Consider the following 16,102-nt stretch of genomic DNA (forward strand, 5'->3'; position numbering starts at 1 on the left):
CGGCCGGTCTGCGGCCAGTCTACGGCTCGAAAATCAGCACATCACACGCGCGCCCTCCGTGCGTTTCTTGCACGCAGACCGGCCGTAGGAGCACGTACGGCCGGTTGTGACCGAGGCTTTAGTCGGGTTTTGGTATAAATACTGCCAAATGATAGTACCACATCTTAAGTGAAAGGTACACAACAGAGCCGTGCTCAAATGCTTTTATATTTTTCCGTAGTCAGATACATCATTTTGTGAGATGTCAACTATGAGAGATAGACCAGCTACTATCTAGTCCTGTGATATAATCCTGGTGGCTGTAATCTTTAAAGGGGAACTGAAGTCGTTTTTAAACTTGCTTTATTTCTTAATTAACGTGTTATTCAATTACGTTTTCGGTTTTAGTAACCTTATATCGTGACTCGTATTGTCAATTAAATATTATACTTATCTGCCTATTCGGTTTTTAGCCATGTTGAATTGAGTTCGTTTGGTCCACGGCAGGCGTCGCTTATCCGCGCGATCTTCACGAGACTTGTGCGAGACTTCGAAACGTGAAGCATCAGCCAGGTGTCAGTGCCGCCATTTTGAAAACGGTTTTCCAAACAAAATATTGAACAAAAACGAGTTTAAATGACGATTACTGCCTACTTTTTCTCAAACTTTCCTGATTGCTATCAAAACCAACAAAACTTCCGGCTTGATTACGTCAGCATTCGAAAGAGGGCGTGTGCGTCTTTTGACAACGTTGGCAGATGTTGGTCACTTTGATTTCTGCTGTACGTTTTTACTTCCGTCCTATGTCGTCTCGCACAGGTCTCAACGAATCTCGTTTACGGCCATTGCTTTGACATATGGACTGATCTATTACATTGCATATTTCAAAACACTCATAACTTGCTATAGCAGTGACAAAATAGCTGTCAAAAATGCACTCTTATAGTTAATAAAATGAGATAAATAGAATTTTGATGATTAAAAAAATTGCCTTCAGTTCTCCTTTAAGTATTTTTTTTTAAATAAACGACAGAAAATACTAACCTCATCATCTCTCATTATCTCTAGCCGCTTTATCCTTCTACAGGGTCGCAGGCAAGCTGGAGCCTATCCCAGCTGACTACGGGCGAAAGGCGGGGTACACCCTGGACAAGTCGCCAGGTCATCACAGGGCCGACACGTAGACACAGACAACCATTCACACCTACGGTCAATTTAGAGTCACCAGTTAACCTAACCTGCATGTCTTTGGACTGTGGGGGAAACCGGAGCACCCGGAGGAAACCCACGCGGACACGGGGAGAACATGCAAACTCCGCACAGAAAGGCCCTCGCCGGCCCCGGGGCTCGAACCCAGGACCTTCTTGCTGTGAGGCGACAGCGCTAACCACTACACCACCGTGCCGCCCCAAAATACTAACCTGTAACTTTTTAATCTTAATTTGGGACTAAATGTAGTCAAAATATTTAAGCTAATAATAACCAAGCTCGGCCTGTTACTTTTTAAATGCGCCCCTTCCTTTAAAGTCAAAATCAAATGGCTTGTTTTCTAGAATTTGTCTTCATCAGCAGACATTCTTGGTGGAATTGGAACCTGCACTGCCGTATCCAGCAGCATTAGCAATGCTAAATCTACTTTAAATTAGACGTCACGTAGTTGACAAATTTTGGGCTTTCTGGCATGCCATGTCCATTGCTATCAACCCGTTATCGCCCAGGGTCATGTGCGTGAAGGGAATGGACTGCCACCGTTTCATCATATGGACTACTTACCACAGTTAATCATGTAGATGTAAATCACCATCACATAGTTGACATGTTAAAAAGGTACGCTTCAATTTTTACACACTCAACTCCACACCAAAAAAAAACCAGACCAAAAGCAGTAGACACGATCGATCGTGTGTATGAGATGTTCTGATGCCCTCCCTGCCAGATAACATGAGGCAGGCGAACCTTGTATCCGAGTAACCATTGCAACGCTGGGACTGAATTCAGCACCGTCACATAGTTGACCGCAAGTTTGTGGGACACCTACTTTAGCTGAGCTGCAGTCGAAGTGATGAAAAGCTGCATCAAGTTTAGTTGTATTTTCTTTAAGCCTAGGTCACAACCGGACGTACGATTTTTTGGCCGTGCGATTTTTGGCGTTTCCCAAATCGCTGCGTTTTTTTTTGTTCGTGGAGAAAGACGCACGTTGGCCGTAAGTTTGTCTTGCAACCTGAAAAAAACGTAAGCGCCCGTAGAATTTGTTTGACATGACAAAGAACCTCTGCGGCCGGTCTGCGGCTCGAAAATCAGCACGTCACACGCGCACCCTCCGTGCATTTCACGCGCGCCCTCCGTGTGTTTCTTGCGTTTTTTGCACGTAGACTGGCCATAGGAGCACGTACGGCCGGTTGTGACCGAGGCTTTAAAACACACTCGTATCCATGGCATGTACAGAGGGTAATCTTGTCTGCTGGCTTTCAGTGGAGAAATAACAGTTCAAATCAAGGTTGCAGGTGGGACAAGCCAAGCTGGCCATTTTCACACTTATTTCAATTTTTTCCAACAGCTAAGAAATGTCAGAGAGGTCTGCTGAATGTTTTCGCAGTAGGCCCCAGGGAGTTCTAGCTGTATGTACAGGTTTTAGATCTCGCCACATTACATAGGCCTAGAGATGGCTCTGGGATACAAATTTCACAGTATTCACAGAAACACTCGTATAAGGCTTCTGATTTGAGACAACAGACAAAACCACATGATCCTTTTGCTAAATCGTAATAGTGCCGTCACAGAATTTGGGCTAGACTTGTAAACTAACTCACTCGCCCCGAAGTTCCTGAACATTTCAGACCATGCATCATGATGTACCAAACTACATTTTCCAAGCACCACTTCCCACTGCAGATACCAACAATGCCACACTGAAAGCCTTAGTAAGTCCACCCCGGACTACTGCTGCGAATAACACCACGTACTATTTTAGTGAGACGGATTAGCCTGTTTGGATTGGCGTAGTCAATTACTGAGGAGTCCGAATCCAACGGTGTAAAGGTGTTTACCTTTTAGCTTCTGTTGATGTCACTAGCGCTACGTTCACACTGCAAGGCTTAATGCTCAATTCCGATTTTTTTGTGAAATCCGATTTTTTTGTGAGGTCGTTCACATTAACAAATATATGCGACTTGTATGTGATCCTCAGTATGAACGAAAAGCGACCTAAAAGTGTTCCGCATGCGCATTGCAGGATACGACGACGTCACACGCAGTGAGCATGGCCAGTGTTTACGGAAGTAAAACCGCCTGGTTGCGGTATGACCCATCCAATCTAGCTTGAATAGCTGCATCCCCCCAAATGGAAATCAGCTCCCTAACCTCTGCGTCCTTCCATTGAGAAGATTCAGAACCTTCACAGCCCGAAGCGTCCCTCGCATTGATGTCATGCGCAGGGGCGCAGATACGTTTTTTGAACTGGGGGGGGACAAAGCTGCCAGCAAACCAACCCCGATATGCCTGTCAAACTCGTTGTGGGTTACCATAGCAACCAAGCTCGAGCTCGCAACCTGTGCAGTCTGCGCAGCTCAACCAACCGAATATCAGTCTTTGTTTTGTTTTATGGGAGTTGTTGCAACTATGTATACACTGCTGTGCACCTCAATAAACCGAATGGTAATTAGTCTTTTGATTTTTCCGTGAGGTTTGCCTTATGCAAAGAAAGACAGCATAGCCGTTTTTTCCTCCCTATAAGTGGGGGGGACCGAGCGAGGTGAATTTAAATCTGGGTGGGACGAGTCCCCCCCCCTCTATCTGCGCCCGTGATTATGCGCCATGTTGTTGTAACTTTTTTTGAGAGACCCGCCGCCTACTTCAGCGCAGAATAGTGACGTTTGTGGCTTGTTGATGACGTGCAAGTCGGATGAATGCGACCTGGCGGTTCAGACTGAAGTCGCATACGAAAAGAGCGGATAGGAATCGGAATTAGGACCACATATCCAAACGGCCTGGGTCGGATTTGAAAAAATCGGATATGTGTCGTTCATATTGTCAATAAAAGATCGGATACAGGTCACATATGGGCGAAAAGATCAGATTTGAGTCACTTCAGCCTGCAGTGTGAACGTAGCCTAGGACTACATTCAGACTGCACCCTGAAACGACCCATATCCGATTTTTTTGCCCATATGCGACCTGTATCCGATTTGTTATTGACAATCTGAACGACACGGATCCGATTTTTTCACATGCGACCCAGGCCGCTTGGATATGTGGTCCTAATTCCGATTCATATCCGTTATTTTCACATGTGACTGCAGTCTGACCGGACAGGTCGCATTCATGCGACCTACACGTCATCAACAAGAGACAAACATCACTATTCTGCGTTGGCTAATCCCGCCTCTTTGGTGGAAAACAACAACAATGACAATGCGCTACATGAACAGGCGCACACACAGTCTCTCTCGCACTCCGTCATATGCGCGATGCAGACATTAATGTTTCGCGTGCACGCGCTTGCTCACTTGCTCTAGATTCCGGGGGATATTCTCCAATTTGCGGGCATCAGGGAGATGCTATCAATATGCGGGAGACTCCTGGAACTTCCGGGAGACTTGGGATGTCTGCACTAGACAGTGTTTATGTAGAGAGCATGCGCACTTCAATCAATCAATTAATCAATCTTTCAACGGAGGTTGCTGCCACGGCCCCACTCACTCTCACACACACTCTCTCTCTCTCTCTCACACAGAGACACTCTCACTCACACACACAGCACACGATGTGCTTATTACGTGTCAATTTGCGCATGCGGGACACTTTTGGGTCGTTTTCCGTTCATATTGGAGATCGCATACAAGTCTCATATAATTGGTAATGTGAACGGCCTAACAAAAAAATCGGATTTCACAACAAATCGGATATGGGTCGTTTCAGGTTGCAGTCTGAACGTAGTGCAGTTCATGCCATGTCGAACGCAGCGTCATGTCACCCTACGTGGCTAAGCACAGGAAAATTTGATCTCTAACATGTAACGACTCACCCATTAGACTACTAGCAATATCTCAGTTCTGTGCTCACGAAAATTGTTTGCATTCATGCATAAAGTGTTTTGCCTACGAGTGCAAACATTTATCAATTTTAAAAAATATTTATAAAATAAAAACATATACTGTATTACTCGCCATTGTACACCTGACTTTGTAATAAAATTTACTTTCTGATACCTTGTGCTTCATTAGGCGAATCCCTATCTATTTCGGCTCGTTTTTGCGTGTTTACTGCTGCACTTGTTCAGTTGGTAATAAATTTCCGTGCGAACATTAAGAAACGTAGTCTACGAACACATGAGGAAAGGTAAGGACGTTTGTCACCCAACAGCTGCACTGACTAATTTTTGTTAGCAAATTTACTCGTTTGCTTCCAGACGTGAGGGAAAAGATACACCACGTGTGCTGCAAAATAAATGGGTGTCTTTCAAGACAGATAGAACAAAAATTCCGAGATCAGATTTTCCCCAAACACCACGAACATACAATATTCTGAGACTGTATAAACACTTTGCACTTCAGATACAAGTTGCACAATCAAAAAAACAAAAACACTAAGTAATTTCTAAATTTTTCCCACCTTTAATGTGACCTATAACTTGTACAATTCAATTGAAAAACAAACAAATCTGTTAGGGGGGAAAAATAATAAAAATGTACAATAAGCTGGTTGCATAAGTGTGCACACCCTTAAACTAATACTTTGTTGAAGCACCTTTTGATTTAATTACAGCATTCAGTCTTTTGGGGTTGGAGTCCATCAACCTGCCACATCTAGACTTGGCAATATTTGCCCACTCTTCCTTGCAAAAACGTTCCAAATCTGTCAGATTGCGAGGGCATCTCTTGTGCACAGCCCTCTTCAGGTCACCCCACAGATTTTCAATTGGATTTAGGTCTGGGCTCTGGCGGGGCCGTTCCAAAAACTTTTTTGGGGTCATTGTCATGCTGAAAGATGAACTTCCTATTCATCTTCAGCTTTCTAGGAGACACCTGAAGGTTTTGGGCCAAAACTGACTGGTATTTAGAACTGTTCATAATTCCCTCCACCTTGACTAAAGCCCCTGTTCCAGCTGAAGAAAAACAACCCCAAAACATGATGCTGCCACCACCATGCTTCATCGTGGGTATGGTGTTCTTTTGGTGATGCGCAGTGTTGTTTTTGCACCAAACATATCTTTTGGAATTGTGGCCAAAAAGTTCAACCTTGGTTTCATCAGACCAGAACACATTTTCCCACATGCTTTTGAGAGAGTTGATTTATTTATTTATTTATTTTTTAAAATAAAATTTAGCTGGGCCCGGATATTTTTCTTTGACCCGACCCCATAGTCCAGACATATGGAGAATACGGGAGATTGTCGTCACATGTAGTACACAACCAGTACTTGCCAGAAATTCCTGCAGCTCCTTCAGTGTTGCTGTAGGCCTCTCGGCAGCCTCCCTGACCAGTGTTCGTCTTGTCATCAATTTTGGAGGGACGTCCAGTTCTCGGTAATGACACTGTTGTCCCATATTTTCTCCACTTCTTGATGACGGTCTTCACTGTGCTCCATGGTATATCTAATGCCGTGGAAATGTTTTTGCACCCTTCTCCTGACTGATACCTTTCAACAGTGAGATCCCTTTGATGCTTTGTAAGCTCTCGGTGAACTCTGGCTTTTGCTGGAGGAGGCAACTGAGTGAATGTCTGAACTTTATTTGGGGTTAATTAGAGTCATTTTAACTGATGGCAGGTGTGAACCCAAAAAGACTGAATGCTGTAATTAAACCAAAAGGTGCTTCAACAAAAGTATTGGGATTAAGGGTGTGCATACTTATGCAACCAGCTTATTGTACTTTTATTTTTTTCCCCCCCTAACAGCTTTGTTTGTTTTTCAATTGAATTGTACAGGTTATAGGTCACATTAAAGGTGGGAAAAGTTTTGAAATTATTTATCCTTGTCTCATTTTTTTTTACATCAGAAAAACCGATAATTTTAACAGGGTGTGTACACTTTTTACATCGCACTGTAGAGTAAAGGAAAAAATAATGGACAAAAGTGAAACTTTCCAGTCCATGTTCAAGAGTTCATTTACTCCTTTTACTGCAGTTAGTGCTGTGCTGTTAAATGTCTTATTTTAGTGGCTTTCACAGACTGTGGAAGAGATGATGGTGCGTCGCTAAGCACTAGAACATATTTCTAATTAATTACACGTTTTAATTAACACTGGATTAGCTTCGAGTACAGTTATGAGATATTGTTCCCTGATGAACTAAAAGATCTTCGATTCCAAAGCACCTCTGAACATCGGCCATGACGATCATCTCTGGGTGATGGTATATCTAGGGTTGTAATATATAGATCTATTTTACAGTATGTATGGTGGGGGTGAGAACCTAAACCAAACTGTGCTAAATCACTTGCTATGAGAATAAACTGTAAATGTGTCTGTACCTGAAGGATGGTTCCGTAGCACACTAAAGCGGTGCCGCAGCCGTGGTGAAGACAGGTTCCAGGGTGAGAACTTGGATCGGATTCTGCCCTGTTGATGTTGATATTCACGCTGTACCTCCTCTTTCCTTCTCAAACCCCGGCGAAATTTTTTCTGTCGAACGTGGCCCCACGACGCTCCCCCGCTCGAGTAGCCCTCCTCCTCGGCTCCTCCTCCGTCCTGTGGCCTGGATGATGAGGACGTAGACGACGAGGACGCCGGTGTCTCCGAGTCTGAGTCCTGACTGAACGTAAAGTCCATCAGCTGTGTTTTTTCCTCGGCTGTCAACTGGAGCTTCTTAAGTGATAGCTTGGATTTGGAGTCGCTCGCCATTTTTTGGCCACTTTCTGTCTGAGCAGGAGTTTGAGATGCCTCATCATCTTCAGGAACGGTTACTGGCACTGATATGGAGGTAGTGAGATCTGGACCTTGGTTCTCCTCGGTTTCAGTGGGTGGGTACACTATGTTGTGGACGGTGCGGGGTTTCGGGATGGGCACTCGAGAACTACGTGGCGCTGGCACTGGAACGGTGACAGGACAGGAAGACTCCTCACCTTTTTGGACATCATTGTCCTGTGACTGTGCCTGGCTTACCGGACCCAATTCTGTAGGTATGCCAGGCTTATTGGTGCCTTTGGCACCACTCAGTACCAGCTGGTCCTCATGCTGTGTGAACGTGCTGGACTCTGTGGTTTCATCACAGTCTGGATCGATAGATATTTTATAGGAGCCTTTTCTTTTTACAGAGCGACACATCACAGGAGTCACATTTAACACGCTCCCTTCATTTTTCCCGGTCTGATCCTCACTCTGCTCATTATGACTGCCCTGTGTCCTCTTTCCATCCTGTATGGATGGGAAAAAAATTATACTGCACTTACATTGACAAGGAGCCATTTATCATACACTCTTATCCAGAACAACAAGAGGTGCAATCAGTTTTAACTGGACGAGTGAGCTGTTCAGACTGGAGACCTTGTTCCTCTACTGAGAAGCCTGGAGACTGAACCAGCTACATCTCATCTCAGTGAAAATGCAAGTATCATTATGATTATGATTAGATATGGCACTGATCTGATATCTAGGATGGGTAGATCCGTGTTTGTGGCATTAGAGCTGTGTTACTTACGCCTATAGTGACGTCACATGCATTGTACGTTATTACACACCCTGCTGTCTAATCAAATCAACAGCAAGGAAAAACTAAGCAATTACACAGCCTGATGATAAAAAAAAAAATTGTGATTATTTCATTGATTCAAATAGTCATGGATGTGTATCGTGATTTATTGTCACATGATATTACTACATGCCCAGTACAGACTGATACTCCAGGTTTCAGTCCTGGTATCAGAAAGGGAAAACTGGTATTGCACCAGCTCTAATTAATTATGATTATATACTCCATTTCAAAACCCATTCCTGAGAAATGAAAGGGACGTTGCATTAAGCTGATAAACAAGACATGTTTTGTAAACTAAGCATAATACTGCTTTAGTACTGAAAAGTCTTGTGATAAAAACACCTAGAATACGATCCCACAGGCAATAGGGACTTTACAGCACTTCACACACACACACACACACACACACACACACACACACAGGCTTATGTTTTCTCTCCCTGCAGCACCACGTTACACGATCATCAGCAAAATACAACCCGAGCGTGCAGAAATACAACCCAGCACAATGTGTCCACTGGCGTTGCAATAACACATGCCTGCATTCTTATTTCCTGTGTTAGAGGAAGCAATCTTTCATAATGAGCCCCGGTAGAGCAGATCTCCCACCCAAATACAGAACACGGATTTGTATTATAATTAAATCAACATTGTGACACTAACAGAGTAGACTGAAAAAGACAGGAGCACTAACGCACAGTGTAATTAGCCGTGATGCGTTCCATACCTCTACACCTGCACACGGATCTGATTCTCTCTTCTCCTTTATCGGCTCTGAGTGCTGCTCACAGTAAAACCTCCCTGTGGACAGAGTAAAGAGTAAACAGCCAAAACTGACGACATGACTGCTGGCATGCAATCATGGTACATTACTCTACAGAGATAGGTTCAGATGTTCCAAACAATCCAAATATGTATTCGTTCACATCCATCTGTAATGCGCATAGCACAACATGGAGTACTTGTGTAATATTTAGCGTTGCGCTAGTGATAAAGCCTATAACAGTGAAATATCTGACCGGTGTCGGCGTAGAAGGTGTATCCTCCCTGGCGCAGTGTGGTACCACATTGCTGGCATGTGAAACAACTGCGGTGGAAGAACTTGCCCTCAGCGCTGCCCCTTTCCAGCACGTAGAGCTGCTGACTGCAGAAGTAACACAGCTCGCTGCTCCCGACGTCCCCCATTGGCACTGTGGGCACTGAGGGCACAGGCTACAGCAGGAGACAGAACAAGTCTGATAACAAGATCAACTGTGAGCTACTGCTCACTTACGTATCCCCCCGCTCTCGCTTGGATCAGAATGCAAGCAATCGAAAGAATAGGACACTTATTATGAACGTTGACTTCAACAAATAATTAACCCTGAAAGAAGCAAGTAAAGAGCAGTGTTCTCCTCAGGGATTTCACATAGCATCCTGGTAAACTGTCATTTTGAAATAGCATGCATTTTGCTTCTTGAAATAGCGTCAAAATCCACGCTATACGTTTCGTAAATCCATTCAGTCGGTAAACAGGACGTTGCTGTGCGACAGACCTGAAAACGGTATACATGGTATAGAACCCTAAGCTGAAGCTCGGTACCAAATAATCAAGCAGTTGTGATTTGTAGATGCTGAGAAAAGTGTTACGAAAATTTTGTAAATCCACCCTATATGTTTCGTAAATACATTCAGTCGGTAAACAGGAAGTTGATGTGCGACAGATCTGAAAACGGTACAGAACCCCAAGCTGAAGTTTGGTACCAAGTGGCTATGATTTGTGGTTGCTGAGAAAAAGGGTGTTTCGGACAGACGGAAATACGGAGATACGGACGGATGGACGGAGATAAACCAGTACATCCTCCCTCCTTCGGAGCAGGGGTATAATAATGGTGTCCAATCACCTACTGTGAGGCTAAAAAAAAAAAAATCCGCATTCACTCATCTAAATGGAGGAAAGAACAAAGCAAAACTGAATCTACAGTCCAACAATGAGTTCGTGAAAGATCATTAGCAAACAAACATCAGCCATATTCATTAGCCTTATTTTTGTCTGTGCTGATCAGCAAGTAAAAGAAGAAAAGAAGAAAATACTCTTTGAAGAAACTGCACAGCTACAGTGCGATGGCAGGGACTGTCTCACACATGGGGAACAAATGTTTGACTACACACACACACCACTTTAAAAAGGCAGTACTCACATCTTTCTTTTTCTCTTCCTCCCTCATATCTCTGTCCTTTTCTTCTCTCTCGGCAGCCAGACGCTCCTGAGGGACAAGTCACATGACCTCATTTGTGGCTCATGTTGTGCGATTCAACCAAGACATAAACAATGAATTTAGAGTCATTTGGAATGGCTGTTTGGGAAGGGGGGGGGAGACGTCGGTGTACAATGTGAATCTGGCCTGGCGTTTGGTGCCCACCTTGCGTCTCTGGAGGGAGTTGTGCTTGAGCTTGTTCAGGAAAAAGACAGCGGAGCGTGTTTTAGCCAAGGAAAGAGACTTCAAGCTGGCCTGCTCTGTGGAGCACAGGACGGAAAACAAAGTCAGCAACTTCCCTTGATTCATAAACATGAAAAAACACAACATACCTTTATAAAAACAAATATGTGGATCACGATGATCCACTGTCGCGACCTCTAACGGAAGCAGCTGAAAGAACTACTTTACAAAATCAAGTTGATGTCGCAAAAATAAAGAAATAAATAAATGAACGAAGAGAACAATACTGTGCCGAGTTTCCCAAAAGCATCGTAGCACAAAGAACATCGTTAAATGGTAGAGCGAGCAGCACAATGAATGCTCTCTCTCCTAGTTAAGATGTTCTTAGTGTTAAGAGACTTCTGGAAAACCCACCACTGATTAGTAACATGATAGTTTTTTTTTTTTTTCATGGACATTTATGAATTTTTTTTTTTGTGTAGTACCAAAAGCTCTGTTGTTTATCATTCTTATCTCCATCACATCTGTAGTTTATCATCACGGACAATATATCCGACACATTTCCCTGTAAAGAAAACCCGTTCAGACTGTGTGCACTTACAAGCAATTGGTTAATAATCTGTAAATAAACATTTTAATTACATATTATATAGTATAAAATCAGGCGGCACGGTGGTGTAGGGGTTAGCGCTGTCGCCTCACAGCAAGAAGGTCCGGGTTCGAGCCCCGTGGCCTGCGAGGGCCTTTTTGTGCGGAGTTTGCATGTTCTCCCCGTGTCCACGTGGGTTTCCTCCGGGTGCTCCGGTTTCCCCCACAGTCCAAAGACATGCAGGTTAGGTTAACTGGTGACTAAATTGACCGTAGGTGTGAATGTGAGTGTGAATGGTTGTCTGTGTCTATGTGTCAGCCCTGTGATGACCTGGCGACTTGTCCAGGGTGTACCCCGCCTTTCGCCCGTAGTCAGCTGGGATAGGCTCCAGCTTGCCTGCGACCCTGTAGAACAGGATAAAGCGGCTAGAGATGAGATAGTATAAAATCAAAGCTATACGTATTCTACACGATATCACAGAATCCCATTACGATGGGATTCGATTTTGTAGCCTCTAATCGAGGGGACCATCAATTTTGCTTCGAATCTGGGGTGGGAGTTACTCTTAAATCATGAATAATGATGATGGAGACTTAAAATAAGGACTATTTTAAAATGATGAGTTATGAGAAAATAAGCTTGTGAGCTTTTAAATTATGTACACAGTTTAAAAATATTAACGATTTTTTCACAAACCAGTTGGTTGTCCTTTTTTCATAATAAATCATTTCATGAGTGTTCCATCGATTAATTTCAATTGTTGTTTTAAAGCCACATCATCGGATCGTTACACCCCTATGACCAAAGCTGTTCTTAATCAAGTTTCCTGAAGCAATTAATTAAAAATTAAATACCAGCAGACCCATACAACTACTTTAGTTCTGCAAAACCACAAATATTTCCTTCTGAATGCACAGTTTAAATAAATACCTGACTGCAAAATTCATGAAACCGTACAAAAATGTTTTCATAAATACTGGGGGGGGAGGGGAGAGAGAGAGAGAGAGAGAGAGAGAGAGAGAGAGAGAGAGAGAGAGAACCTTCCCTTAGATGTCCATTATAAGCAAATTCATTTCTTAGTGCATGGATATGTGATGAAAGTAACTAACTATAGACCTATTTTAAAGACAAATTGCTCTCAAATACTAATACAGTAACTGACTAGTTAAAGAATAGTTACCTAACTCACATTAGGCAAGTAATTTGAGAAATAAACAGATTTTACATCACAACCCTTCAATTGTAAGTGAAAGCATTGACTCGTGAGTCATGTTTGTGCCTGACCATTTTAATATTTAGATATAAAATTCATGCCCTTAATTAATTTTTGTAATGGTTGCATAATCAAAACATGAATCATCATTTTAGGTGAATGCAACCCACCCACCCCACGTCCCACCCCCAGCAGATGGTACTCTATTCTCCTGAATGCATGCACACCTCGACACATTTATCATTCTGTTCGAGTGACAGCTCTACCTGCACATCTGGATGGGATTCCAGATGAGCACATCATAAAAGCCTGAAGGCTGGATCTAGCCCATTTCCCAGCACGTGAAATCATTTCTCAATCCATTAATACCTTTTTTTCCAGCTTAGATGATGCCAGCTTCCCCTCTTATGGACCGGATGAGTGAGTGAGTGTGTGAGAGACAGAGAGAGAGAACATGCTGTAGCAGGGCTGGGAGAATCCCACCCTAGCCCCAGCGACGATCCATTTCCCATTCGAGTTCTGCGTTTCCTAAATGCTGCGTGTGCTGGTGCAGCAGCACTTGAGATACAGACAGCACAGAACAGCCCATTGACAGCACAGCATGCTGGGAAAAGAGCTCTTAAAGAGACAGTGCCTCCATTACTCTTGCTTCCACCCAGTTCATCTGCAAATCCTACAGCATTGGAAATGACCAAATGTTCACACACACACACCCCCCAACTGCAACGTAGCATTGTACCGCTCACTGGTCTGTCATTCTGGATTACTATCGATCAATTTATAAGCTGCTATACACTTACATCCTGATAATTAGTGATTTACAAAGTCACCTTCACATAATTATGGTGTCAACTACTGCGATTCTGTCCAATTAATGCATGGAGTTATGTCCCATTTTGCTTCGCTCATCATCTAATATACATTTCTTTTCTTTTGACACCATTGTAGTACATGTCTTGTGAAAATACACCTTTTATTTACTGAATATGGTATTTTGTCTCACTGTATGCCTGAATATGGACCAGACTGAATAATTAAGACATGACTTGAACATACTAATGGTACAGTTGGCCAGCTAGACATGGGACATCAACAAATTTTCAATAATTTGTGGAGCAATTCTGTGTTGCACAAACAAATAAGAGCCATCTTTGTAAATCAGCATGGACTGACATATCTCTACCCCATTCCTTGTCCCCCGCAAGGACCACGTCTCTCCAACCTCATCTACCTCCACAGACACCTTCTGGATCACTGCTGGATTATGGAACTGCCAGTCTGCCACACAGAAGGTTGACTTCATCTCTGCCTATGCCTCCCTCCTGTCCCTCCGTATCCTTGTACTGACGGAGACCTGGATTTCGCCTGACACCACCTGCAGCCCTCTCCACCTCTCACACCCCCTGACCATCGTGGTGGTGGTACTGGTTTATTGATCTCTCAGGTCATGGAAATTTTCACCTCTTCCACTTTCTCACCTCCCTTGAATTTCACCTTGTTCTTGATCATTGTTGTTTATCGCCCTCCAGGCCTTCTGGATATGAGGGTATCCTACTCAGCTCCTTCCCAGCAGATGGCACACCACTAATGCTCCTGTGAGACTTCAACCTTCACCGAGGAGTCTCCCACTCTGCTGCCTTCCTTCCACTACTCCACTCCTTTGATCTCTCCCTGCTGCACTCTCCTCCAACCTTCTAGACCTGGTCTTCCTCAGATCCCACCAGTTACCCCTCTCCATCTGTCTGACCACCACTTAATTTCATTTTCCATCCCTCTTCCTCTCCCCAAGATCAAATTTTATCATTCCAAAATTCATAACTCCATCTCCAACCCTTGTAAACTTATGTTTTCTCTTCTCTCCTCAGCTCACCACCAGCTGCACCTCAGTCCATCATCACTGTAGAGGACTTTGCAGTCTTCTTTGAGAAAAAGACTGGGGGTAACTCCTTCACCACCCCTGCCTTCCCCCCTCTTTCCACATCTGATGTCTCCAGGCTCCTTCTCTCTCACCATACTACCACCTGTACCCTTGATCCTATCCACTCATCTCTCCTGACATCACCTCCCTTGTCAACTCCTCATTGTCCTCTGGATACTTTCCCTCCAGCTTAAAACAGGCCCACATAACCCCCTCTTCTGGGGGGGGGACAACACCCTAGACCCCTCAGTCATACAGAACAACCACTGGTTTCTCTTCTCCCCTTCCTATCAAAGATGCTTGAACGCGATATTGCGAACCAACTCTCCTCTTTTCGCTCCCAGAACAACCTCTTGGATCCTCACCAGTCTGGCTTCCAAGCCAGACACTCAGCAGAGACCGCGCTTCTCTCCATCAGTGAGGCACTTCATGCACCACGTGCCACCTACCTCTCCTCTGTCCTGATCCTCCTAGACCTTTCTGCTGCATTTGACACAGTTGATCACCCCATCCTCCCATCACCCTTATCAGCACTGAAGATCTGCAGGACAGCCCTGGATTGGTTCAAATCCGACCTCTCTGGTTGCTCCTTCCAGGTTACCTGGTCTGGTATGGTATCAGCACCATGCCCACTTGCCACTGGTGTCCCCTAAGGTTCAGTCCTTGGTCCGGTTCTCTTCTCCCTCTAGACCAGTCTCTTAGCCCAATTATCTCTGCTCATGGTCTAGCCTACCACTGCTCTGCTGAGGATACTGAATTTTTTTCTCTCTTTTCCTTCTGACACCCAGGTCTCTGCTCACATCACTGCTCGCCTGCGTGACATCCAGAGGTGGATGGACAACCATCATCTGAAGCGCAACCCAGGCAAGACCGAGGTGATCTACATTCTCACTCCATTCTCTCCACCCCTGGACTTTGTCATCTCTCTGGGGGACGTCTCTACATCACCTTCACTCAGCGCAAAGAACCTAGGGGTGGTGTTCGATGACCGACTCCCCTCTTCAGCGAACATTGTTGCAGTCTCCTTTACAACATCTGAAAGATCTGCTCCTTCCTCACCACCTACTCTACTCAGCTCCTGGTCAAAGTGCTGATCCTCTCCCGCTTGGATTACTGCAACTCTCCCCTTGCCGTCCTTCCAGCATCTGCCACCAGACCCCTGCAGCCTGCCTGGTCTACAACCTCACTCATTCCTCCAACATTACCCCTCTGCTTGCTGCTCTTCCAGCATACCTCCGGAGACTAATCAGACCCTACATGCCTGCCAGACCCCTACACTTCTCTGCTACTGGTTG

The 16,102-nt window shown here is 44.4% G+C and overlaps 1 protein-coding gene across 4 annotated transcripts in view; it reads right to left on the reverse strand.

Moving 5' to 3' along the window:
• Positions 1–16,102, reverse strand: part of mical1 (microtubule associated monooxygenase, calponin and LIM domain containing 1) — a 98,306-nt gene that overhangs the window by 22,386 nt on the left and 59,818 nt on the right. For all 4 annotated transcript variants that reach the window (XM_060937365.1, XM_060937364.1, XM_060937363.1 and 1 more), the window contains exons 14-18: positions 11,070–11,164; positions 10,848–10,913; positions 9,687–9,879; positions 9,395–9,468; positions 7,448–8,330 (exon numbers count right to left, since the gene is read on the reverse strand). In XM_060937365.1, the coding sequence (XP_060793348.1) occupies positions 7,448–8,330; positions 9,395–9,468; positions 9,687–9,879; positions 10,848–10,913; positions 11,070–11,164 (1,311 nt within the window). The remainder of the gene's footprint in view (positions 1–7,447; positions 8,331–9,394; positions 9,469–9,686; positions 9,880–10,847; positions 10,914–11,069; positions 11,165–16,102) is intronic.

The sequence above is a fragment of the Neoarius graeffei genome, chromosome 13 (assembly GCF_027579695.1).
Source record: "Neoarius graeffei isolate fNeoGra1 chromosome 13, fNeoGra1.pri, whole genome shotgun sequence".
Taxonomy (NCBI): Eukaryota; Metazoa; Chordata; class Actinopteri; order Siluriformes; family Ariidae; genus Neoarius; species Neoarius graeffei.